The sequence below is a fragment of the Hyla sarda genome, chromosome 1 (genome assembly GCF_029499605.1).
Source record: "Hyla sarda isolate aHylSar1 chromosome 1, aHylSar1.hap1, whole genome shotgun sequence".
NCBI lineage: Eukaryota > Metazoa > Chordata > Amphibia > Anura > Hylidae > Hyla > Hyla sarda.
In genome coordinates, this window is record NC_079189.1 from 343,280,037 (window position 1) to 343,305,594 (window position 25,558).

Consider the following 25,558-nt stretch of genomic DNA (forward strand, 5'->3'; position numbering starts at 1 on the left):
CCCCTCAGTTGGTAAAAGGTAGGGCTCCCAGACAGAGCCTGAGATAGAAATGACCCCGATTAGGTAGATCTCCCCCAGTAGGTAGACAGGCCCCCAGATAGATATGACCCCCATCAGGGCTCCCATTTAAACAATTATACTCCCTAAGTCAGAGCTTTCCAAGTGTTTCATGGTGACACCCTTACATAGTTTGGTGACACACTCCTTGCTATACTGCCAATTGCATGCATCGCGTGTCGACAATGCCCAACGTAGTACAAGTATCAGCATTAGAAAAGCTGCTACCATCCTGTGCCAGTTCATCCCCCCCCTTTATCACGCCCTGTGCCATCATATTCCCCCTACTCTGATGCTCCCTGTGCCATTATATTTCTGCCCCCCTTTCCTCCTGTGCCATTAAATTTCAGTCCCCCTCCCCCTGTGCCATTATATTTCAGCCTCCCTCCCCTCCTGTGCCATTATATTTCAACACCCCTGTGCCTTTCCACCTATATTTCACCCTCCCCTCCTTTGCCACATCATTCACTGATTCACCGAACCCCCTCCCCCTGCTTTTACCTGTCCTCTATCCCCATGTGCCCTCCCGCAGGCTCATGGGCTCAGCGGTTATGTTGCTGGACCGCATCCTCGGTCCTGACGGAGGTGCGCGCGATGAGTGACGTCATCACACGTGCCTGCACGGCTCACTATAGGCTGTGAGAATGATTGCCCCGTTATATGTGAATTCCTCAGGCATTTAGCTCTGCTTGCCCAAAGCAGGGCTAGATGCCTGAAGAATTCACCTGCCCAGCACCCGGAACTGCATGTCCCGGGCATCAGGTGATACAATTTCCACATCCCTGTACAGTAACATTTAAAAAAAACAAATGTAAATATTACTTACAAATGCTCTTCATACATCCATAGAAAATGCCTATGGGTCGTGCATATCAGTATGGGTGGAGTAATTTGGTATGGGTGGGGTACATTGGCATAGGTGTGGCATAACTTGTGGGGGAGGGGCTTAGTCCCGGAGGAGGGCCCCCAAATTTATTGTTACCCCGCTGCCCCTATGGTATGGGTAGTAGACATTATGCCAACAAGAAAGGCATTTTGGGTATTACAGTGATGCCATAGTCATTACCATATGTAGGGGAGTGCATTTAGCATTCCATATTGATATGTCTATGATTAGATATTGCCCATCTTGATATCATGAGGTTTCCTCTGGACAGAGTGATATGTAACCTTTTTCTTATGTGATATTCCTAACCTAGGAGCTTATGTTATAGTGTAACAAGTTACTTACTACTCACATGTATTGTTCTACTGTTATGTAGTCAATTAACAAGCTTGTGATGTTTACTAACATAACTAATTGACATTCATTTGCATATATCATTATGTTTGTTACTCATTTATGTTTATAATCTTATAACCAATAAATCTGCATACTTTAATAATACCTGTGTATTACTGTATATTGCAAAACTACATCCTTGCGCGTTAATGTCATCCCGTCATAAAAAGAACTTCTGAGGAAATATCAGACTCAGATGTGAATTGTATTGATTAGGTTTGTCTACAATTCACCAGGTCCTAATTTTGATATTTTATGATCATTTTAAAAAATTTTAATTTTTCATAGTTAATATGTTTAGGATCATAATTCATAATTGAATTATTACCGCTCAACATTGCTCAGTGTTGTGACTGCTGTTATGAAATTTCATAACAATGTTGATTTCATGCAGATATAAGTGTACAGGTTAAGACAGAGTATACCAGAGACAGGGTCATTTAATAACGTGTTATTTTTGGAGTTTTTCGCCCGTTTGCCAGGCACATCTGCTTGATGTTTATCTAGATGCCTGCACCTGTTGACAAATGCCGTCTAATGTTTATGTGCAACTTAAAGCTAATGGGGAGCACACTTGTCAATTATGCCGGTGCGGCTTCCTGCACCTTATCGCGAGTGGAGTGGTTGTTGCACAAAACTGTTCGACTTTTGCAGAAATTGCACATCATAAATCAGTGCGTAAACTGTGAGCCTAGAAAAACATATACGCTGGCAAAAGTCGCATTATTAATGCTGTGCACACTGTGGGCTGTCACTTCGCAAATACTAAGGGCAATTTGGCCCTTAATAAATGCTATCCAAGTGTTTAAAAAGGGGTAAGAAGGACATGAATTGTAAGCTGGGGCAATATATTGATGAATAACTACTAAGTACTTATGTGGCATGTCAAGCATGGCTTCTATAGTATGCTATTTTTATAACTACAGTATATGTAACAGGTATTCACCAAGAATCTCTCTCTACAACCCATGTGATCACCAGGCAAAATATGTATTAATCAAAAGTATATCCTATAAATATTATGCAACTATAAATATTATGCACCCAAAAAGCATCCTAAAACACCATATACAGAAACAAATAATTTCCCTAGATATCCTTAGACATCCATTAATTTTAATGGAACCTCTTAGGCCCCTTTCACACTATGATATGAAGGTAGACGGTATGGTTTCTACAGACCGATATAATCCCTAGTTTAAATAGGGAAGGGAGAGAAAGCGGGGGGCCTAGTGGACCTAGATACAAGCTATCAGGCCCCTAGTCTAGTCCCTAAACCTAGGCGGGGTGGCCACCCTAAAAAGGACGGTCCCGCACAGGATGCCCTACACATACCTAGTTAAGGGGTGTCCTAACTCAAAGGCTTACTACAGCCCCCACTAACTACCTATAATCACCCCTATTGATATCCCCAGCGGTCAAAAAACACAATTAAAGAAAACTGGTATAGCACAGTTGCTCATTAAGTCCATTGGGGGTTACTGAATCTAAAGTATAAATCCAACGTGTCTCACGTTGAAGTAGCATCTGGTCCAGATTACCTCCTCTTGGTGAAGACGCATCTTTTCTATGCCAAAAAATTGCAGATGTTGAGGATCACTCCCATGAGATTCATGGATGTGCCTCGCCACAGCTGTATCCCTTTTATTGCGGATGTCACCTATATGCTCAAGCACTCTACGACATAGTTCTCAAATAGTTTTGCCTACATATAGTCGGTTGCAGGAGCATATGGCAACATAAACAACTGCTTTTGTGCTACAGTTGATCATACCTTTGATTTTAAACATTTTGTCTAGTGATCGGACAGTGATACTCTCCGTTTTTCTCATAAAGGGGCAGGCCTTACAGTGGCCGCATTTGTAAGATCCATTTGTTGTACCACTGCCCAGCCATGTCCTGGAGGGTGAGGGGGGTGCTGGATGACTTTGAGTAATGTTATCCCCTACACTCCTTCCTTTTCTGTAGGTAATTAGTGGGTAATTGCCCACTACAGGTGCTATATCCTTGTCCATCATTAAGATACTCCAATGCCTTTGTAAAATTTCTCGGACTTGTATAGATTTATTATCAAAGGTTCCTATCACACTACCATTATGCTACTACAATAACCCCTGTCATGAACTCCCATCAGAAAGTCCATAAAACGGCCGTCAAATAATCCCATTCATGTCAATGCGATTTTTTGACCATCCTTTAGCATATTTAGCTATATCCCGTTATGACTAACGTCCGTTATTTTTGACGGGGCAAATAATGGTGCATGCACTAATTTTTGTCCATTCAAAAGATAACGGTGGAATAACGGAAGTAAAAATTTTTACATTGAAGTCTATGAGTGGTGGATGTTCACAAATGACATCCGTTAGCGCCTGTTATTTTCACCTTCTGTTATGATCCGTTATTGCTACTGAAAATGCTCTTTACAGCATCAAAACCAGGAAGTGACATGTAAATAAAATAACAGACTATAACGGGTCATAATGGATGGCATATGTCCGTAATTTGGACAGAATGTCCGTCAAAATTAATAAACAGTTATCATCCGCTGTATTCAGTTATTTCATCCATTATTGCTAAATAACGGGTGTCAGAATGTAGGAACATAACTGTAGAGTGAAAGGGGCCTTAATCTCTTAACGACAACGGATGTATATTTACGTCCGTAGCCGGCTCCCGATGTGTGAAGCTTTGTATCTGCGGGGTCCCGGTAGCTATCACCGGACATCGCCGATTGGGCTGATGTCCAGTATTAACCCTTTAGACACCACAATCAACGTTGATTGTGGTGTCTAAAATGGGAGAATATGCTGCCGGTTAGCTCAGCGGAGCTATTCGAGACTGCCGCAGTGAAATCGCGGCATCCAGAACAACTGAGAGGACAGCGGGAAGCTCCCTACCTGGCTCCACGCTGTCCGATCGGCATTTGATTGCTCTAAGCCTGAGATACAGGCTTGAGCAATCAAGCGCAGATAACACTGATCAATGCTATGCTATGGCATAGCATTGAACAGTGCTCGCATTCATTGTAATGCATGTTATAGCCCCCTATGGGACTATAACATTGCAAAAAAAAAGTGTAAAAAAAGAATTAATAAATGTGATTTAACCCCTTCCCTAATAAAAGTCTCAATCACCCCCCTTTTTCCCATTAAAAAAAAAACTGTGTAAAAAAAAACCTCAGAACAAAACTTCAGATCAAGGCGCAAAATATGAGCCCTTATAATTTTTGGGTAAAATTACTTATGTCATTACAAAGTAGAATTGGTGGCGCAAAAAAGAAAAAAGCCAGTATACAGTATGCCTGTGATCTGGCCTGATTTATCTAATAGCCTCCCTTCCCATTGTTAATCTTAGTAAATAAGGCTTGTGACACTTAAGTGTAAAAGACAATGCTCAGAGTGTAACAAGCTCATAGAGATTTGGAGAGTGGAGCGGATTTCTGGCCCTGCTCAAGAGTTATTTCCTCTTGTCACAGTCACTGTATGTATGTATTTTCTTAGCCAACTCCCTAAAATAAGAAAGTCTCTTGGAGCGAGGAGTCCCAGTGAAAGTTTAAAATGAGGAAGCGTAAGCCTTGAGGTCTGCATTTTTTCTGAGGAAGGAAAGTCTTGTGGACAGGAAAGAGGAGGAGGGTGGACCTTTTGTGATACTGGAACTGGAAAAAAACATGGAAAAAATGCACAAGAATTATCACCAAGTCAGTTTAATTCATATCTTTATTGGGGCTGTTACACACTAATTTCACCAATAGTTCATTTGTATTATGCTAGGTAGATGGATTTCTGTAAAATTCTACTAAATATACAGTGTTATAGCAAATAGGGCCTTTCTTTAAAGTGTTACTATTTCGGACAGAAACATTGCATGTTCTTGTAATATAACTTAAATAAAAAGGTTTGGTATTTGTTTAAAAAAAATAAATGTGAATAAAACCACAGTGGACAGAGCCCCGCAATCTGACATTAATCTCATACCCTGTGGATAGGGGATACGTTTTTTGTGTTGAATATTCCATTTAAAGGAAACCTGTAAGTAGTTTATTGCTGTTTGACCCACCAAGATAGGCTTCCTTATCACAAGGCTGTGGAATTCACTTTAAATGGCTGTGCCCTTTCAGAGAAGTCTTAGTTTTGGCTGGGAAAAGAGCTTTAAGTCATCAGGGTGGTCCACCAGTCTTAATTGACAGATCTTTCCTTATATGTGTATAGGAAGAGTTCTGTCAATCAAGGTCATCAGGGCGACAAGAAGCCACTGAGGGCGGCCCAAATGATTTGGAATTCCTTTCCTTCCAAAGTTATAACAAAAATTTCTCTGCACAGTCATTCAGAGTGAATCATATAGCTTTGTGATAGGGAAGCCTGTCAATGTTACATGCGGCTCATTGTTCCAGCAGCAGAATGAAAAAAAGCCATAAATCTGCCTCAAAAAAAGTTGTGTGTGAAACCCCTTTACAGCAGGTTATGAGGTAATTCACATTTCCGGATTCTGAATTCATGTTAATTCCATTTCGTTTTTTTTTATTTAAAAACATAGTAACAATTCAATTAAATTGTTTTGTTTTGATATACAGTACAGACCAAAAGTTTGGACACACCTTCTCATTTAGAGTTTTCTTTATTTTCATGACTATGAAAATTGTAGATTCACACTGAAGGCATCAAAACTATGAATTAACACATGTGGAATTATATACATAACAAAAAAGTGTGAAAATATGTCATATTCTAGGTTCTAGCCACCTTTTGCTATGATTACTGCTTTGCACACTCTTGGCATTCTCTTGATGAGTGTTACGCCGAGCGCTCCGGGTCCCCGCTCCTCCCCGGAGCGCTCGCTTCACTCTCCCCGCGGCAGCGCTCCGGTCACGTCCTCTGACCCGGGGCGCTGCGATTCCGCTGCCAGCCGGGATGCGATCCGCGATGCGGGTAGCGCCCGCTCGCGATGCGCACCCCGGCTCCCCTACCTGACTCGCTCTCCGTCTGTTCTGTCCCGGCGCGCGCGGCCCCGCTCCCTAGGGCGCGCGCGCGCCGGGTCTCTGCGATTTAAAGGGCCACTGCGCCGCTGATTGGCGCAGTGGTCCCAATTAGTGTGTTCACCTGTGCACTTCCCTATATCACCTCACTTCCCCTGCACTCCCTTGCCGGATCTTGTTGCCTTAGTGCCAGTGAAAGCGTTCCTTGTGTGTTCCTTGCCTGTGTTTCCAGACCTTCTGCCGTTGCCCCTGACTACGATCCTTGCTGCCTGCCCCGACCTTCTGCTACGTCCGACCTTGCTTTTGCCTACTCCCTTGTACCGCGCCTATCTTCAGCAGCCAGAGAGGTGAGCCGTTGCTAGTGGATACGACCTGGTCACTACCGCCGCAGCAAGACCATCCCGCTTTGCGGCGGGCTCTGGTGAAAACCAGTAGTGGCTTAGAACCGGTCCACTAGCACGGTCCACGCCAATCCCTCTCTGGCACAGAGGATCCACTACCTGCCAGCCGGCATCGTGACAGTAGATCCGGCCATGGATCCCGCTGAAGTTCCTCTGCCAGTTGTCGCTGACCTCACCACGGTGGTCGCCCAGCAGTCACAACAGATAGCGCAACAAGGCCAACAGCTGTCTCAACTGACCGTTATGCTACAACAGTTACTACCACAGCTTCAGCAGTCATCTCCTCCGCCAGCTCCTGCACCTCCTCCGCAGCGAGTGGCCGCTCCTGGGATACGCTTATCCTTGCCGGATAAATTTGATGGGGACTCTAAGTTTTGCCGTGGCTTTCTTTCCCAATGTTCCCTGCATCTGGAGATGATGTCGGACCTGTTTCCCACTGAAAGGTCTAAGGTGGCTTTCGTAGTCAGCCTTCTGTCCGGAAAAGCCCTGTCATGGGCCACACCGCTCTGGGACCGCAATGACCCCGTCACTGCCTCTGTACACTCCTTCTTCTCGGAAATCCGAAGTGTCTTTGAGGAACCTGCCCGAGCCTCTTCTGCTGAGACTGCCCTGTTGAACCTGGTCCAGGGTAATTCTTCCGTTGGCGAGTATGCCGTACAATTCCGTACTCTTGCTTCAGAATTGTCCTGGAATAATGAGGCCCTCTGCGCGACCTTCAAAAAAGGCCTATCCAGCAACATTAAAGATGTTCTGGCTGCACGAGAAATTCCTGCTAATCTACATGAACTTATTCACCTAGCCACTCGCATTGACATGCGTTTTTCCGAAAGGCGTCAGGAACTCCGCCAAGATATGGACTCTGTTCGCACGAGGCGTTTCTTCTCCTCGGCTCCTCTCTCCTCTGGTCCCCTGCAATCTGTTCCTGTGCCTCCCGCCGTGGAGGCTATGCAGGTCGACCGGTCTCGCCTGACACCTCAAGAGAGGACACGACGCCGTATGGAGAACCTCTGCCTGTACTGTGCTAGTACCGAACACTTCCTGAGAGATTGTCCTATCCGTCCTCCCCGCCTGGAAAGACGTACGCTGACTCCGCACAAAAGTGAGACAGTCCTTGATGTCTACTCTGCTTCTCCACGTCTTACTGTGCCTGTGCGGATGTCTGCCTCTGCCTTCTCCTTCTCAACAGTGGCCTTCTTGGACTCTGGATCTGCAGGAAATTTTATTTTGGCCTCTCTCGTCAACAGGTTCAACATCCCGGTGACCAGTCTCGCCAGACCCCTCTACATCAATTGTGTAAATAATGAAAGATTGGACTGTACCATACGTTTCCGCACGGAGCCCCTTCTTATGAGCATCGGATCTCATCATGAGAGGATTGAACTTTTGGTCCTCCCCAATTGCACCTCGGAAATTCTCCTTGGACTTCCCTGGCTTCAACTTCATTCCCCTACCCTGGATTGGTCCACTGGGGAGATCAAGAGTTGGGGGTCCTCTTGTTCCAAGAACTGTCTAAAACCGGTTCCCAGTAACCCTTGCCATAACTCTGTGGTTCCTCCAGTAACCGGTCTCCCTAAGGCCTATATGGACTTCGCGGATGTTTTCTGCAAAAAACAAGCTGAGACTCTACCTCCTCACAGGCCTTATGATTGCCCTATCGACCTCCTCCCGGGCACTACTCCACCCCGGGGCAGAATTTATCCTCTCTCTGCCCCAGAGACTCTTGCCATGTCCGAATACGTCCAGGAGAATCTAAAAAAGGGCTTTATCCGTAAATCCTCCTCTCCTGCCGGAGCCGGATTTTTCTTTGTGTCCAAAAAAGATGGCTCCCTACGTCCTTGCATTGACTACCGCGGTCTTAATAAAATCACGGTTAAGAACCGCTACCCCTTACCCCTCATCTCTGAACTCTTTGATCGCCTCCAAGGTGCCCACATCTTCACTAAATTGGACTTAAGAGGCGCCTATAACCTCATCCGCATCAGAGAGGGGGACGAGTGGAAAACGGCATTTAACACCAGAGATGGACACTTTGAGTATCTGGTCATGCCCTTTGGACTGTGCAACGCCCCTGCCGTTTTCCAAGACTTTGTCAATGAAATTTTTCGTGATCTGTTATACTCCTGTGTTGTTGTATATCTGGACGATATCCTAATTTTTTCTGCCAATCTAGAAGAACACCGCCAGCATGTCCGTATGGTTCTTCAGAGACTTCGTGACAACCAACTCTATGCCAAAATTGAGAAATGTCTGTTTGAATGCCAATCTCTTCCTTTTCTAGGATATTTGGTCTCTGGCCAGGGACTACAGATGGATCCAGACAAACTCTCTGCCGTCTTAGATTGGCCACGCCCCTCCGGACTCCGTGCTATCCAACGCTTTTTGGGGTTCGCCAATTATTACAGGCAATTTATTCCACATTTTTCTACCATTGTGGCTCCTATCGTGGCTTTAACCAAAAAAAATGCTGATCCCAAGTCCTGGCCTCCTCAAGCAGAAGACGCCTTTAAACGACTCAAGTCTGCCTTTTCTTCGGCCCCCGTCCTCTCCAGACCTGACCCTTCCAAACCTTTCCTATTGGAGGTTGATGCCTCCTCAGTGGGAGCTGGAGCTGTTCTTCTACAAAAAAATTCTTCCGGGCATGCTGTCACTTGTGGTTTTTTCTCTAGGACCTTCTCTCCAGCGGAGAGGAACTACTCCATCGGGGATCGAGAGCTTCTAGCCATTAAATTAGCACTTGAGGAATGGAGGCATCTGCTGGAGGGATCAAGTTCTCCTGTTATTATCTACACCGACCACATGAACCTCTCCTACCTCCAGTCTGCCCAACGGCTGAATCCTCGCCAGGCCCGGTGGTCTCTGTTCTTTGCCCGATTTAATTTTGAGATTCACTTTCGTCCTGCCGATAAGAACATTAGGGCCGATGCTCTCTCTCGTTCCTCGGATGCCTCAGAAGTTGAACTCTCTCCGCAACACATCATTCCACCTGACTGCCTGATCTCCACTTCTCCTGCCTCCATCAGGCAGACTCCTCCAGGAAAGACCTTTGTTTCTCCTCGCCAACGCCTCGGAATCCTCAAATGGGGTCACTCCTCCCATCTCGCAGGTCATGCGGGTATCAAGAAATCTGTGCAACTCATCTCCCGCTTCTATTGGTGGCCGACTCTGGAGACGGATGTTGTGGACTTTGTGCGAGCCTGCACTATCTGTGCCCGGGATAAGACTCCTCGCCAGAAGCCCGCTGGTTTTCTTCATCCTCTGCCTGTCCCCGAACAGCCTTGGTCTCTGATTGGTATGGATTTTATTACTGATTTACCCCCTTCCCGTGGCAACACTGTTATTTGGGTGGTCGTTGATCGATTCTCCAAAATGGCACATTTCATCCCTCTTCCTGGTCTTCCTTCTGCGCCTCAGTTGGCTAAACAATTTTTTGTACACATTTTTCGTCTTCACGGGTTGCCTACGCAGATTGTCTCGGATAGAGGCGTCCAATTCGTGTCTAAATTCTGGAGGGCTCTCTGTAAACAACTCAAGATTAAATTAAATTTTTCTTCTGCATATCATCCCCAGTCCAATGGACAAGTAGAAAGGATTAACCAGATCTTGGGTGATTATTTGCGACATTTTGTTTCCTCCCGCCAGGATGACTGGGCAGATCTCCTCCCATGGGCCGAATTCTCGTATAACTTCAGGGTCTCTGAGTCTTCCTCCAAATCCCCATTTTTCGTGGTGTACGGCCGTCACCCTCTTCCCCCCCTCCCTACTCCCTTGCCCTCTGGTCTGCCCGCTGTGGATGAAATTTCTCGTGACCTTTCCATCATATGGAGAGAGACCCAAAATTCTCTCTTACAGGCTTCATCACGCATGAAGAAGTTCGCGGATAAGAAAAGAAGAGCTCCCCCCGTTTTTTCCCCTGGAGACAAGGTATGGCTCTCCGCTAAATATGTCCGCTTCCGTGTCCCTAGCTACAAGTTGGGACCACGCTATCTTGGTCCTTTCAAAATTTTGTGTCAAATTAATCCTGTCTCTTATAAACTTCTTCTTCCTCCCTCTCTTCGTATCCCTAATGCCTTTCACGTCTCTCTTCTCAAACCACTCATCCTCAACCGTTTTTCTCCCAAATCTGTTCCTCCCACTCCTGTTTCCGGCTCCTCGGACATCTTCTCGGTCAAAGAAATTTTAGCTGCCAAAAAGGTCAGAGGGAAAAATTTTTTTTTAGTGGACTGGGAGGGTTGTGGTCCTGAAGAGAGATCCTGGGAACCTGAGGACAACATCCTAGACAAAAGTCTGCTCCTCAGGTTCTCAGGCTCTAAGAAGAGGGGGAGACCCAAGGGGGGGGGGGTACTGTTACGCCGAGCGCTCCGGGTCCCCGCTCCTCCCCGGAGCGCTCGCTTCACTCTCCCCGCGGCAGCGCTCCGGTCACGTCCTCTGACCCGGGGCGCTGCGATTCCGCTGCCAGCCGGGATGCGATCCGCGATGCGGGTAGCGCCCGCTCGCGATGCGCACCCCGGCTCCCCTACCTGACTCGCTCTCCGTCTGTTCTGTCCCGGCGCGCGCGGCCCCGCTCCCTAGGGCGCGCGCGCGCCGGGTCTCTGCGATTTAAAGGGCCACTGCGCCGCTGATTGGCGCAGTGGTCCCAATTAGTGTGTTCACCTGTGCACTTCCCTATATCACCTCACTTCCCCTGCACTCCCTTGCCGGATCTTGTTGCCTTAGTGCCAGTGAAAGCGTTCCTTGTGTGTTCCTTGCCTGTGTTTCCAGACCTTCTGCCGTTGCCCCTGACTACGATCCTTGCTGCCTGCCCCGACCTTCTGCTACGTCCGACCTTGCTTTTGCCTACTCCCTTGTACCGCGCCTATCTTCAGCAGCCAGAGAGGTGAGCCGTTGCTAGTGGATACGACCTGGTCACTACCGCCGCAGCAAGACCATCCCGCTTTGCGGCGGGCTCTGGTGAAAACCAGTAGTGGCTTAGAACCGGTCCACTAGCACGGTCCACGCCAATCCCTCTCTGGCACAGAGGATCCACTACCTGCCAGCCGGCATCGTGACAATGAGCTTCAAGAGGTAGTCCCCTGAAATGGTCTTCCAACAGTCTTGAAGGAGTTCCCAGAGATGCTTAGCACTTGTTGGCCCTTTTTGCCTTCACTCTGCTGTCCAGGTCACCCCAAACCATCTCGATTGGGTTCAGGTCCGGTGACTGTGGAGGCCAAGTCATCTGGCACAGCACCCCATCACTCTCCTTCTTGGTCAAATAGCTCTTACACAGCCTGGAGGTGTGTTTGGGGTCATTGTCCTGTTGAAAAATAAATGATGGTCCAACTAAACGCAAACCGGATGGAATAGCATGCCGCTTCAAGATGCTGTGGTAGACATGCTGGTTCAGTATGCCTTTAATTTTGAATAAATCCCCAACAGTGTCACCAGCAAAGCACCCCCACACCATTACATCTCATCCTCCACACCAGCACACCTGTGAAGTGAAAACCATTTCAGGTGACTACCTCTTGAATCTCAACAAGAGAATGCCAAGAGTGTGCAAAGCAGTAATCAAAGCAAAAGGTGGCTACTTTGAAGAACCTAGAATATGACATATTTTCAGTTGTTTCACACTTTTTTGTTATGTATATAATTCCACATGTGTTAATTCATAGTTTTAATGTGAATCTACAATTTTCTTAATAAAGAAAACTCTGAATGAGAAGGTGTGTCCAAACTTTTGGTCTGTACTGTACCTGTTTTAAAAAACATGCTGCATTTTTTTTTCTACCAAAGGCGTTAATGGGTTGAATTTAAAAAGTATATTCTGTTGTTGCTGTTTTTTTTCTGTGTTACAAAAACAGCAACAAAAAAAATCCAAAGCTGGCGCCAAAGGATCATGCTTTTAGTATTGTGTCCTGAACTGGTAAACAGCTGGAAAATTGGTGGTGCTCAGAATAAGCAAAAAACACTATATACAAATGTATATCAATAGTTCTGAAATACAGCAATTGCCAGAGAATATATTGAACTTCCTTTTAATAAAAAACAATAAAAAAAACAATAAAACTTAGCAACAGTAAAGCAAATGTTTAAAATAGAATTTAAATGAATGTGAAATCAATGCACACAATACTGTCTATTACATCATTATGTCTACCATGTTAATTATACAGAAACAAACATCTCTGTAAAAAAAAAAGTTTAAATACATATGTAGACTTAAAGGGAACAACTCAGCAGATTTTAGCATATATAACTCTTGCCAATGGGTTATATATGCTAAAATGGTTATCCTCACCATCCCCGGGGGACTTTTGTGCTTCCCAGGGATGGTGAACATATTAAGTTATAAAATTCCCTGCAGCGAACGGAACTGGTGGCTCCGCCCCGACGGCTTGAATGACTGCTCGTGTCACCGCTCTGCTCCGTCTGCTTAGGGAGCAGAGCGATTATGCGAGCCATCATTCAAGCCGTCGGGGCGCGGGCCGCAGCGAACAGAGTGAGTAAGTGAAAGTCCCCGCCCAGGGGACTACTTGCTGGGCACCGGGGGGACTTTATAACTTAATATCTTCACCATCCCTGCATTCCTGGCAAAGCATTGCCAAACATTATATATGCTAAAATCTGCTGACTGGTTCCCTTTAAGGAACATCCATTTTAGAACCCTATAGTTTATTGTGGAATATGCCTAATACAATTTTCTTATGATAAGCCAAACTAAACTTTAGACTTTAGGTTTTAGACTGTGTGGCCCTGGGCAAAAATAAAAATGGGGCCCATGGGTCACATGATCAAAGATCATCACATAAAAATAGGTCAAAAACCTGTCAGCACAGTACAAGCCGATCACTGGTATACTGCAGCCATACATTTGTTTTGGCACTCCTTGTCTCCTATGCTGTAAAAATTACTTTTATCTACAGTTGCCAAAAGTCAGAGAGGTGTAGTCAGGGATCTGCAATCTCTTTTCCGACATCACAGCATCGCCCCGGCACCGCTCACTGACAGAAAGAAACAGAGCTGCGTCAGAGTGGGGCGGTGCTGTGACACCAGAGAAGAGAGGCTTGGCAGTCCCGGGGCATTGAAGATCCCTGGCCACTCCTCTGACTTTTGGCAACTGTGGGTAAAAGTAATTTTTACATCACAGAAGACACAAAGTGCCAAAACAGAGAGATGGGTGCAGTATACCAGTGATCAGCTCGTAGGCTGCATTATACCAATGATCAGCTCGTAGGCTGCAGTATACCAGTGATCAGCTCGTAGGCCGATGTTTACCAGTGATCAGCTCGTAGGCTGCAGTATACCAGTGATCAGCTCGTAGGCCGATGTTTACCAGTGATCAGCTCGTAGGCCGCAGTAGATCAGTGATCAGCTCATGGGCCGCAGTATACCAGTGATCAGCTCGTAGGCTGCAGTATAGCAGTGATCAGCTCATAGGCCGCAGTATACCAGTTATCAGCACGCAGGCTCCAGTATACCAGTGATCAGCTCGTAGGCCGCAGTATACCAGTGATCAGCTTGTAGGCCGCAGTATACCAGTGATCAGCTCGTAGGCTGCAGTAGGCTGCAGTATACTAGTGATCAGCTCGTAGGCCGAAGTATACCAGTGATAAGCTCGTAGGCCACAGTATACCAGTGATCAGCTTGTAGGCTGCAGTATACCAGTGATCAGCTCATGGGCTGCAGTATACCAGTGATCAGCTCGTAGGCTGCAGTATACCAGTGATCAGCTCGTAGGCTGCAGTATACCAGTGATCAGCTTGTAGGCTGCAGTATACCAGTGATCAGCTCGTAGGCTGCAGTATACTAGTGATCAGCTTGTAGGCCGCCTATCTCACATATACTGTCTTGTATGACCCCGTATTTCCCATATATACTGCTCCATATGACTTTCTATCACATATATACTGTTCCCTATCACCCCCTATTACATATATACTGCTCCCTATGACCCCCTATAACATATACACTGCTCCCTATGACCTCCTATCACATATGTATTGCTCCCTATAACCCCCTATCACATATATATACTACTTCCTATGACCCCCTATCACATATATACACTGCTCCCTATGACCCCCTATAACATATATACTGCTCCCTATGACCTCCTAGCACATATGTACTGCTCCCTATGACCCCCTATCACATATATATACTGCTCCCTATGACCCCCTATCACATATATATACTGCTCCCTATGACCCCCTATCACATATATACTGCTCCCTATGACCTCCTATCACATATATACTGCTCCCTATGACCCACTATCACATATATACTGCTCCCTATGACCTCCTATCACATATATATATACTGCTCCCTATGACCCCCTATCACATATGTACTGCTCCCTATGACCCCCTATCACATATATATACAGCTCCCTATGACCCCCTATCACATATATATACTGCTCCCTATGACCCCCTATCACATATATACTGCTCCCTATGACCTCCTATCACATATATACTGCTCCCTATGACCCCCTATCACATATATACTGCTCCCTATGACCTCCTATCACATATATATATATACTGCTCCCTATGACCCCTTATCACATATATACTGCTCCCAATGACCTCTTATCACATATACTGCTCTCTATGACCCCCTATCACACACACACACACATATATATATATATATACTTCTCCCTATGACCCCCTATCACATATATCCTGCTCCCTATAACCTCCTATCACAAATATACTGCTCTCTATGACCCCCTATCACATATATACTGCTCTCTATGACCCACTATCACATATACTGCTCCCTATGGCCACCTTCTCCCATTATACACTGCTTCCTATGCTCCCCATATACTGCTACCTATACCCCCATATATAGCTTAACCCCCTATATACAGTCTATATGCCCCTGATCACATGTACTGGTCTCCCCACCTTCCTCGCAGGCCCCTCCCCCCATGCTTTTCCCTATTACCTCCTCCTCTTTGTACACTGTATGGTAAAAGACCTGCAATGACCTGCAATGATCATCAGGAAGGTCCTTTACCACGCAGTGTGAGTATCTATTCTGCTCTGTGGGCTCTCTGAAGCCTGGGTTCCCACAGGTCCACTCTCACATTGCTGTAGTCTGCCACAATTTGCATAAAACCGTGGCATTTTTGCCGCAATTGTTTAGGGATTTTGCGCAAATCATAGCAAAATTCAGTAATGTTCCTCTGGAGTTCAGGGGCCCTTTTGGACATGGGGGACCTGGGCCCTGAGCAACATAATTAGCTAGGATTAATCCTCCAAATAATTGTGTAAAGAAAGATTTTTTTTTGTTTCTTGTGTTTAAATTGTACCCGCTCTCTCCACTGGGGCACTAGACAGCTTCCTACTCTGCCTACTACGCTGCAAGCCCATAAACTGTTAAATATTCCACATATAGCTTATGAATTCAATTAATAATAATTGATAATAAGTACTATGCCATTGCATATCAAGAGGACATGAGTTAAGAAAAAAACGCAATTCTGGCGTTTTGTATTTTTTTTTAAACTTTTACGCCATTTACCGTATGGGATTAATTATGTTATATTTTGATAGTTTTGACAACTACACATGCGACAATACTTATACTTTATTATGTTCTTCTTTTTTTTTTTTTTTTTTACACTTTATTGGTCCCCTAGAAAATCAGTAGATTCCTCATATAGATCAATGAAGTTCCATATAACTTAATAGATTTGTGTGGTCTCTGATAATTTGGTAGAGACTGGTGCAGTCATCAATGGCAGAGGAAGAGAGGTATGGTAAGCCCCCCGACTACCTCTACAGTGGATAATGATGGCTATGACATCTTTTATCCATTGTGATAACTTGCTGTACATGGAATACTGTAGCATTTTTCCTTTATTGTTATTTTCCCTTATATGATATCTAACCTATTATTTCAGGTGGAGTGGAAGCCTTAAGAGACTTGATTTTAGTGAATTCACGTCCATTAATTCCAAATTCTGAAACTTCAATGACTTGTATTGCCCCTCAATGGAGTTCTCCAGAGACCATTGCCATTGCAAGAGACTTTGAAGCTGCTGTAAACAAACTCCAGGATCCTCTGGAAGTTATTCAAGATGAACAAAGGAGATCAGTGAAGAAAATCATTTGGAAAAAAGAAAGGAATAATGAAGCCATTGGAGCCTATTACTGTGAGTGGAAATCGCAAGATACAGTGACAAAGATACGGACTTTAAAAATGTCAGCACAAGGTAACTACTTCCATCATCATTCTTTTGTAGGTCCAAGAGTATCCAATATTTGAGTTAATGAGGTTAAAGGGGTACTCCGGCCCTAATACATCTTATCCCCTATCCAAAGATATCGGATCGTGGGAGGTCCTGCCACTGGGGACCCCGCAATCTGTCATTCAGCACCCACCTTGTCTATGTGTTGGCTTAGGGCATATGGTCCCCCACTCAGGACCCTCATCTATGAGACATAGCAGCTCCCGCTCTAGTGGACTATAGTCGTCCATATATTTCTTGTAATACTGTATTATGCTAGCCACTGCAAAAAAAAATGTATGGCCCTACATGACTTTCCCATGAAAAATCAGCTGTTTGTCTGAAGTGCTAAGATGTGGACTGAGTGATACATTGTGAACACAGCAATTTCAAATACCCTGTAGCTAATATGACATCTGATCTGCAGACTTCTATGAATAGTCTGCTGTCTAAAACTGTCTTACAATATAGGCGCTTACCAAACATTTTTTTTACATTTTTATTTGCATGTTACTATGCACATACACTCCTGAAGTATTCACGTTTTCAAAATAGACATTGGAATAGATACAATATTGTGGCTATTTGCTATTCTGTAGCAAATTTTTCAGCTTTCCTGTGTAGACTGGGTGAGGATGAGCAAAGTCATGGTGTCATAATTAAAGGAGTACTCCGGTGGAAAGCTTTTATTTTTTTTTAAATCAACTGGTTGTAACGGGTCAGGGCAGATGGTGGATCCTCTGGGCCTGTGTGGATGATGACGTGAGCCGTGCCAGGGAGCGGAGTCTAAGGTGCCGCTGGTTTTCACCAGAGCCCGAGGTCAAGGTTGCAGTAGGTCAGGGCAGGCGGCACAGGTGCAGGGTCAGATAACGAAACAAGGATCTGGTACACAGAAATCAGGAACACAGCAACACAGTAGCTTTCTCTAGGGCACAAAGGCAACAAAGATCCGGCAGGGAATAAAGGGAGGAGCTGATACTTAAAGACAGGGTGCAGGTGTAAGCACTTAATTAAATGAGTACTGGCCCTTTAAATGTAAGAGCTCCGGTGTGCGCGCGCTCTAGGAGGCGGGGGCACGTGCACTGGGTCTGTGAGGACAGGAAGACCAAGGAGGTGAATGACAGGTTGGGATTCGCATGCGGGCGCATCCTGCATGCGATTTTCTCCTGCTCTGGACAGTTCCTGACACCTGCAGAGGTGTCAGCAGAGAGCACTGTGGTTGTGACAGAAACTAAATCCAAAAAGAAAAGAGTTTCCTCTGTAGTATACAGCAGATAATATTTACTGGAAGGATAAAGATTTTTTTATAGAAGTAATTTACAAATCTGTTTAACTTTCTGGCATCAGTTGATTTAAAAGAAAAAAAAAAGAAGTTTTCCACTGGAGTACCCCTTTAAAGGACATGATATTTAATTGCAGATGAAAGCCCTGTTATACTGATGAAGGTGTAAGACTGGGTAACTCTGAGGGAGAGAAATGAATCCATCTTCATATGGAGACTGTACAGTTTTATAGATAACTTTCTGATCCTTTAATGTTATTTAGTTCAGCTACTATAGGAAACACACAAACACACCCTGTTGCACAGAAAAAGGTTGTGTTTCTCTACTACCACTACCTATATGGAAGTTTAAAAAAAAATAAAACAGACAGATAGCTATGAAGTAAAACTAAATACAGTACATGATCCATTCTCTTACATGCTAGTTAGGCTGGGTTCACACCACGTGTTGTTAATACAGGGACTGGATCTGGCAGGGGGAGTGAAAAACGGGCGCTCCTGTACCCCAGCCGGATCTGGCCCGCATCTCGTTCATTTGAATGAGCCCCGTCTGGAGTCTGACAGTGACTCCGGTCGACTCATTTTTGGCCTGGATCTGGTTTTGTGACCGGACCTAAAACCGCGGTATACCACGGTTTTATGTCCGGTCACAAAACTGGATTAGGGGCAAAAATGAGCCGACCGGAGTCACTGTCAGACTCCAGACGGGACTCATTCAAATGAATGAGATGCGGGCCAGATCCGGCTGGGGTACAGGAGCGCCCCCGGTTTTCACTCCCCCAGCCGGATCTGGTGACCGTATCGTCAAAAGGTAGTGTGAACCCAGCCTAAGAGATCCTAAACTTAGAACCTTGAGGGGAGCTGCTGGACACCTTTCTCTTTCTACTCTTTGAAAACCCCTAATTCCATTTCTTGTGCAAAAAGCTTGGTACAGGAACACCCAGAGCTTTTATAATTCTTGGCTTTATAACTCTAGAAATAACCCTAAGGCTATGTTCACACGTCGGAATTTCCTCGCAGCAGCAGAGTCCTGTTGAATTCAATGGGATTCTGCTGCTTTGGGCACGCAACATTATTTCCGTGTCCACAGAAAGAATGAACCTGCGGACTCTGCACAGAATGCATTGCTGTATATATGATGTTATGCCGGTGCCCACAGTCTGCGTAATGTCCGCACAGAGATTTTCTGTGCAGACATTCTGATGTGCGAACATAGCCTTAGGGTCAGTTCACACGTGCGTATTTTTGCTGCAGATTTGGCTGCCCATTGACTTAAATGGACAGCAAAATCATTGACTTAATTTAATTTTATGGCCCACTGACAAATCTGCAGCAGATCTGCAGCAAAAAATATGCACGTATGAACTGGCCCTTAAAATAATGTGGCAGTTCTCTGGCAGCTCTGCTCTTTTTTTGGATAATTCTTATTATATGTTTTAACGGAGATATCCAGTGCTGAAAAACGTATACCCTATGCTAAGGATAGGGGATAAGTTTCAGATCGCGGGCGGTCCGACTGCTGGGGCCCCCGCACAATCTCCTGTACGGAGCCCCGGCTCGCTGGCCAGATAGCAGGTGTCGACCAGCGCACGAAGCGGCGGTTGACCCGCCCCCTCAATACAACTCTATGGCAGAGCTGGAGCGCTGCCTTCGGCAATCTTTGGCTCTGCCATGGCGATGTATTGAGGGGGCGGTTGGACCCTCCGCTATCTGAAACTTATCCCCTATCCTTAGGATAGGGGATAAGTTTTTCAGCACTTGACTAACCCTTTAATAAGAGTGTATATAAGAGGTAATTGATGCATTTTCTTGCATTTCTGTAGCTATATTTAAGAGTAGGAAGTGACCAATGTTTTTCATATGTCAATGTACTGAGTTATATTGGTTTTGGTAACTTTTTTCTTTCTAGCTTCTTTTAATCCAACCTCATTGACTGTCACTGCAAGTAGAGGAGACAATGTCACACTAAGTTTTCAGAAGAAGATTCCAAAGGATGAAGATGCTGTATTCTACAAGAACAGTGAGTCAGTCATCTGGTACAATTACTTTTAACACTTGGAGCCCTGAATTAAATGTATCATTCAAAGTTTAGACAAAAAAAAAAGTGGGTACCACATGAATGCTGCAGATTTTAACCCCCAAAAATCCACAACTGAAAATCTGCATAAAATTTTGAGAATTTTGGTGAAAATTTTCCACTACAGATTTTGGTGCGGGAAATCTGTCAACAGAAATTCACATTCAAACCTGCTGACACTGTTAGATAGCAGGACAAGGAGACGCATAGCTTGACAAGGAGACACTTTTATATATCTGTCTGTGCTTCCATAACTTAGAATTTTTTTTAAATTTCTGGTGCCAAGTGTCAAAGAGGTGTTCCTAAGGCCCTGAAGAGCTTAGGACTGGAATTACTACTCACTCCCCCTCCTGTCCCTGCTATGGCATAGCCCAATGGGACCATGTCATCACATAGGGCAGCTTTGCTCTGCCATCTCTTTGACACTCGTATGTTACCTACAACATCAATACCAATGAAAAAGTATATACAGAATGGCTACAAATATCACAGTATTTATCTAGAGTAAATAAACACATTTTCAAGAATATCATATATTCTAAAATTCATTTACCTTATACATTAACAATTTATAGTTACCAACATTTCAATTCTAAACCTATTGTAAGGCAGTGTTCCCCAACCCCTGGGCCGTGGACTGGTACCGGTCCGTGGATCAAACGGTACCAGGCCGCCCGAGGAACTTTAAATAATTCCACTGTGGCGGCCGAGGCACAGAGCATTGCGCCCTCCCGAGCCCGCCCATTGTGTGACAATGAAAATTCGCTATTGTTACACTAATCCTCCTCCTGGCCAATCAGAGAGCGGGTGCTGCTGTCCTGTTCTCCCGATCGCATCATTGCGTCGTATGGAGGAGGATGTGACACACACATCACTCCTCCTCCCCTGCGCCCAGCGTAACGCTGCGGAGGAAGCAGAGTGACGTGTATGTCCCATGCTTCTCCATAGGACGCCATGATGAGGACAGGAGAACGGGGCAGTGGAGGACAACCGCAGGTGGCGAGCTGTCTACAAGAGGGGGGGGGGGGCTGCTGTCTATAAACTGTGGACCTCCAGATGCTGCAAAACTACAACTTCCAGCATGCTGGGAGTTGTAGTTTTGCAACAGCTGGAAGTCCACAGTTTGGAGACCAATGATCTAGCAGCAGAGTGAGTGCTGTCTATAAGGGGGGCCCTGCTGTCTATATAAGTGGGGGTCGGGGCTGCTGTCTATATAAGGTGGGCCTGCTGTCTATATAAGGGGGGGGGGGGCTGCTGTCTATATAAGTGGGGGGGCCTGCTGTCTATATAAGTGGGTGGGGGGGGGGCTGCTGTCTATATAAGTGGGGGGGGGGGGGGGCTGCTGTCTATATAAGGGGGGCCCTGCTGTCTATATAATTTGGGGTTGGGGGGCTGCTGTCTATATAAGGTGGGCCTGCTGTCTATATAAGTGGGGGGGGGGGGGGTGCTGTCTATATAAGGGGGGCCTGCTGTCTATATAAGGGGGGGCTGCTGCCTATATAAGGGGGCATGCTGTCTATATAAGGGGGGGCTGCTGTCTATATAAGGAAGGGGGGGCTGCTGTCTATATAAGGGGGGAGGCTGCTGTCTATATAAGGGGGGGCTGCTGTCTATAAGGGAGGGCTGCTGTCTATAAGAGGGGGGCCTGCTGTCTATAAGCGGGCCACGGAAAAATGATCAAACGTTTACCGGTCCGCGGCGATAAAAAGGTTGGGGAGCACTGTTGTAAGGCTTTCACCTGTTCTGCTTAGAAACACCTCATAAATAAGCCAGATATGCACCTCCCACCCTTTGTGCCCAGGCTGATGGCAATTATGTTATTCTAAGAATCGGAATGTCATGCCCTTGTCTTATTTTATTACGTTAACCTTTTCCTTCACATATTTAGATTCCTTCCTCCACTCTGTACCAAAGCATGAAGTGCCGTCTCTGTTGGAATACTCTATAATGAATGTTCAGCCTAGTGATGCAAGTACCTACGTAGTACGCTACATTGGAGGCAATCACTTTAACATGGCATTGACGCGATTAATTGTCAGACGTAAGATTTACTGTAAAATGTACTTATTTACCTTATTATGAGAAAGATGTGATGCTATGCTAAATAGGATAAGTCAACACATATTCGTTCCCATTTTAGCTATAAATGTAGATAAGTATATTGAACCAAAAAAGCCTGTTTCTGCCCTATTAATGCCTACTTATTGATAAGCCATAGCTGGAAGTGGGTCACTTTTGAAAAGGTTTTTCAGATGACACTGACCGTTCTTGCTGGATAGTCCTTTTTCTGGCTGATTTATTAACTGAGGTTTTTTTTCAGCCCTGTCTCTAGCTACATAGTGGTTTCCACTCTACCTGTGAATTGACACTCACACTTAAAGTTAAGCAATCCTAATTGGCATGAGATTCACTGTATAGATCATAAGACTCCTCAAAGCAGAATTGGCTTTATAAAAATAAAATAAAGATATATGTTAATGTCAATTAATACAACTACCTACCAGTCCTGAGACCCACTGCAATTGCCAGTTACAGCCGGGAGAGGTGCATCTCTCTACGGCTGTCAATCAAATCCAACCTTTTCTCTGAATAAGTCTATGCAGAGAAAAGGTCAGATCTGCTGGCCGGCCACACTGCTGTGCACTCTACCACACTTATAATTGCAACAGGTCTTAGGTGTGGGTAACATGTCAAAAGTTATTTTAAATGACACTAATGCTTTAAGGCTGGTGTCACACATGGCTTTTTTATTTTATTTATTTTTTAAACTGCCACTGCAGTTTTTGAGCCAAAGTCAGGAGTAGATCCAGTAGGAAGGAGAAGTGTAAGTCCTCATTCCTTCTGAATGAGCATCTGACTCTGGTCAGTACCAATGTACTATCATTAAAACATAACACAACCCATAATAAGTTAAAACATCCCTTATTGGGATTACACTACACATTATTAATTGAATTTATTTCATATTCCAGGATGTGGTGCTCAGAAGTGGGGACCACAGTGTAACAAAACCTGTCCTGAATGTCAGAATAGTGGTGTTTGCCATGAAGACACAGGGGAATGTATCTGCCCTCCAGGCTTCATGGGAACAACATGTAAAATGGGTAAGCATTAGCCACAGATGGATTGTTCATTGATTTTTATTATCAGCTAAAATTGGATAAGAAAAAAATATGGTTTATTAAGAAAATCTGCTACATGTCACAATGTTTTAATATTAATGTAATAAAGAAGGCAGAGACGTTAGTACTATTGGTTACATGTCATACAGATATGTAAGTATTCAGCTGTCTACGTCACTTTCTGTGCAACAATGAAGAAAATGTATATAGTAAAATAAATGACCAATAATTTTGTTGTACAGAGTAACAGTGACAGCTGAATATGTTGGGCTGCATAAGAGTATTTTGTGGCAAATTGCAAGAGGGCTTAGGAAGATCTAGGTGGCATTTAATGGTATACAGTGCTGCAGAGGGGTATCAAACAATATAAAAGGGCATTTAAACACATGTGAAGATATAAAAGACTATATAGTAGCATAATCCAAATCAAATGAACTTAAAGTTAAACAGATTTGTAAATTACTTCTATCAAAAAATCTTAATCCTTCCAGTACTCATCAGCCATTGAAGTTGACTTGTTCTTTTCTGTCTGACAACAGTGCTCTCTGCTGACACCTCTGTCTGTCTCAGGAACTGTCCAGAGTAGGAGCAAATCCCCATAGCAAACCTCTCATTCTCTGGACAGTTCCTGAGACAGACAGAGGTGTCAGCAGACAGCACTGTTGTCAGACATAAAAGAACAACTCAACTTCAGCAACTGATAAGTACTGAAAGGATTAAGATTTTTTAATAGAAGTAATTTACAAACCAGTTTTTCCTGGAATACCCCTTTAAAGGGTATGGTGAATTGCTGTTGTGAAAAAAAAAAATGTGAAGATTTCTAGAAGAGAAATATATGTTGTTATATGATATCATGGATAAAAAGCCAGCATGACAATATCTCAGGTTAACATGATAATAATGAAAATGGCTAATGATTCCACCAAATCTAAGCTATGTTTTTTGACTCTATGCGTGTACCATATTATATGGCGCTTCTTCATACAGCTTTCTTTAAAGGGAAACTGACAGCCTGTTCCCCCCCCCCCCCCCCCCCCCCCACTAAATTGGGTTATAGTGCAGATTAAGAGGAGTAAAATGATGTCTCACCTACATGAATCAATCCAGTAGTTTTAAAGTTATGCCTCTCTGTTTTTCTATTGATAAAGCACTTCTGTACGCAATGAAGGCGTTGAGCTGGCCTGCCAAGCTTCCCTGCCTCCTCTCTATGCCGCAATATCCCCGCCCCTGAACACGCAATTTTCTTCACTCTCACGTCCTAGTGACATGAGAGTCTGCGGTCACATGAGCGCTTTGCTATTGAAACAGAGCACAGGCGCCGCTCTTCTAGGTGTAGCGAGAGAGAGGCACCTGCGCTCTGCTTCATTTAGGACAGGAGTTGACAATATGACCCAATGGGCAGATTTATATTTTATTTGTACCCTGCACATGGGGTCACCTATGGGTACTGGTCCTCCAGCAGCTACCACGAGTTAAGGAAGGGGTCTACTTTATTTACTTGTTACTTATGTGTTGGCTCATATAAACCAATAAATTATGGCCAAAAACAAACAAGGTATAGACCAATGTTTGGTGCCCAAAAATACTAGAAAACCTATAGAAATGCACCAAACTGACACAATGTTATGAATAGATATAAATCTTTATTATAATCAAATAAGATAAAACATGATAAAAAATCAGCAGCAGTTAGAAAGAAAAAGACTCCGAACACAAATATCAAATAATGTCCAATAGGTGCATGGAATGGCACATATGTATAGGCATATGATACTCAATAAAAGGTGGACTTAAAGGCAAGCCACAGTACATATATATATAAGGATACACCTAAAGATGCCTCAGTAAACCCAGTACACTAATGTAAACAGAAAGGACATATATAAAAGCATAGCTAGTAAAGTGTCATTTGCCCAGTGTTATCGGCAGTATAAATGCAGGGAGACAAGGATGTTAACCATACATATCTGAGGGGAAGGAAACCACCTCAGTGAGAGTTGGAGCATCGGTTGTCCCTGTGATGGAAGTAAACATATAAGACTGTCCATGCACTTAGCCAACTGACACCCAGCTATACTTACATAGGTCAGGAGCCTACCCCTACGTTGTTTCGCTCACTCGCTTCCTCAGGTTCTTT

The 25,558-nt window shown here is 44.6% G+C and overlaps 1 protein-coding gene across 3 annotated transcripts in view; it reads left to right on the top strand.

Annotated features, from left to right (window-relative positions):
- TEK (TEK receptor tyrosine kinase) overlaps nt 1-25,558 on the top strand; it is a 134,380-nt gene that overhangs the window by 37,113 nt on the left and 71,709 nt on the right. For all 3 annotated transcript variants that reach the window (XM_056520815.1, XM_056520822.1, XM_056520830.1), the window contains exons 2-5: nt 16,614-16,925; nt 20,132-20,242; nt 22,188-22,340; nt 23,272-23,403. In XM_056520815.1, the coding sequence (XP_056376790.1) occupies nt 16,614-16,925; nt 20,132-20,242; nt 22,188-22,340; nt 23,272-23,403 (708 nt within the window). The remainder of the gene's footprint in view (nt 1-16,613; nt 16,926-20,131; nt 20,243-22,187; nt 22,341-23,271; nt 23,404-25,558) is intronic.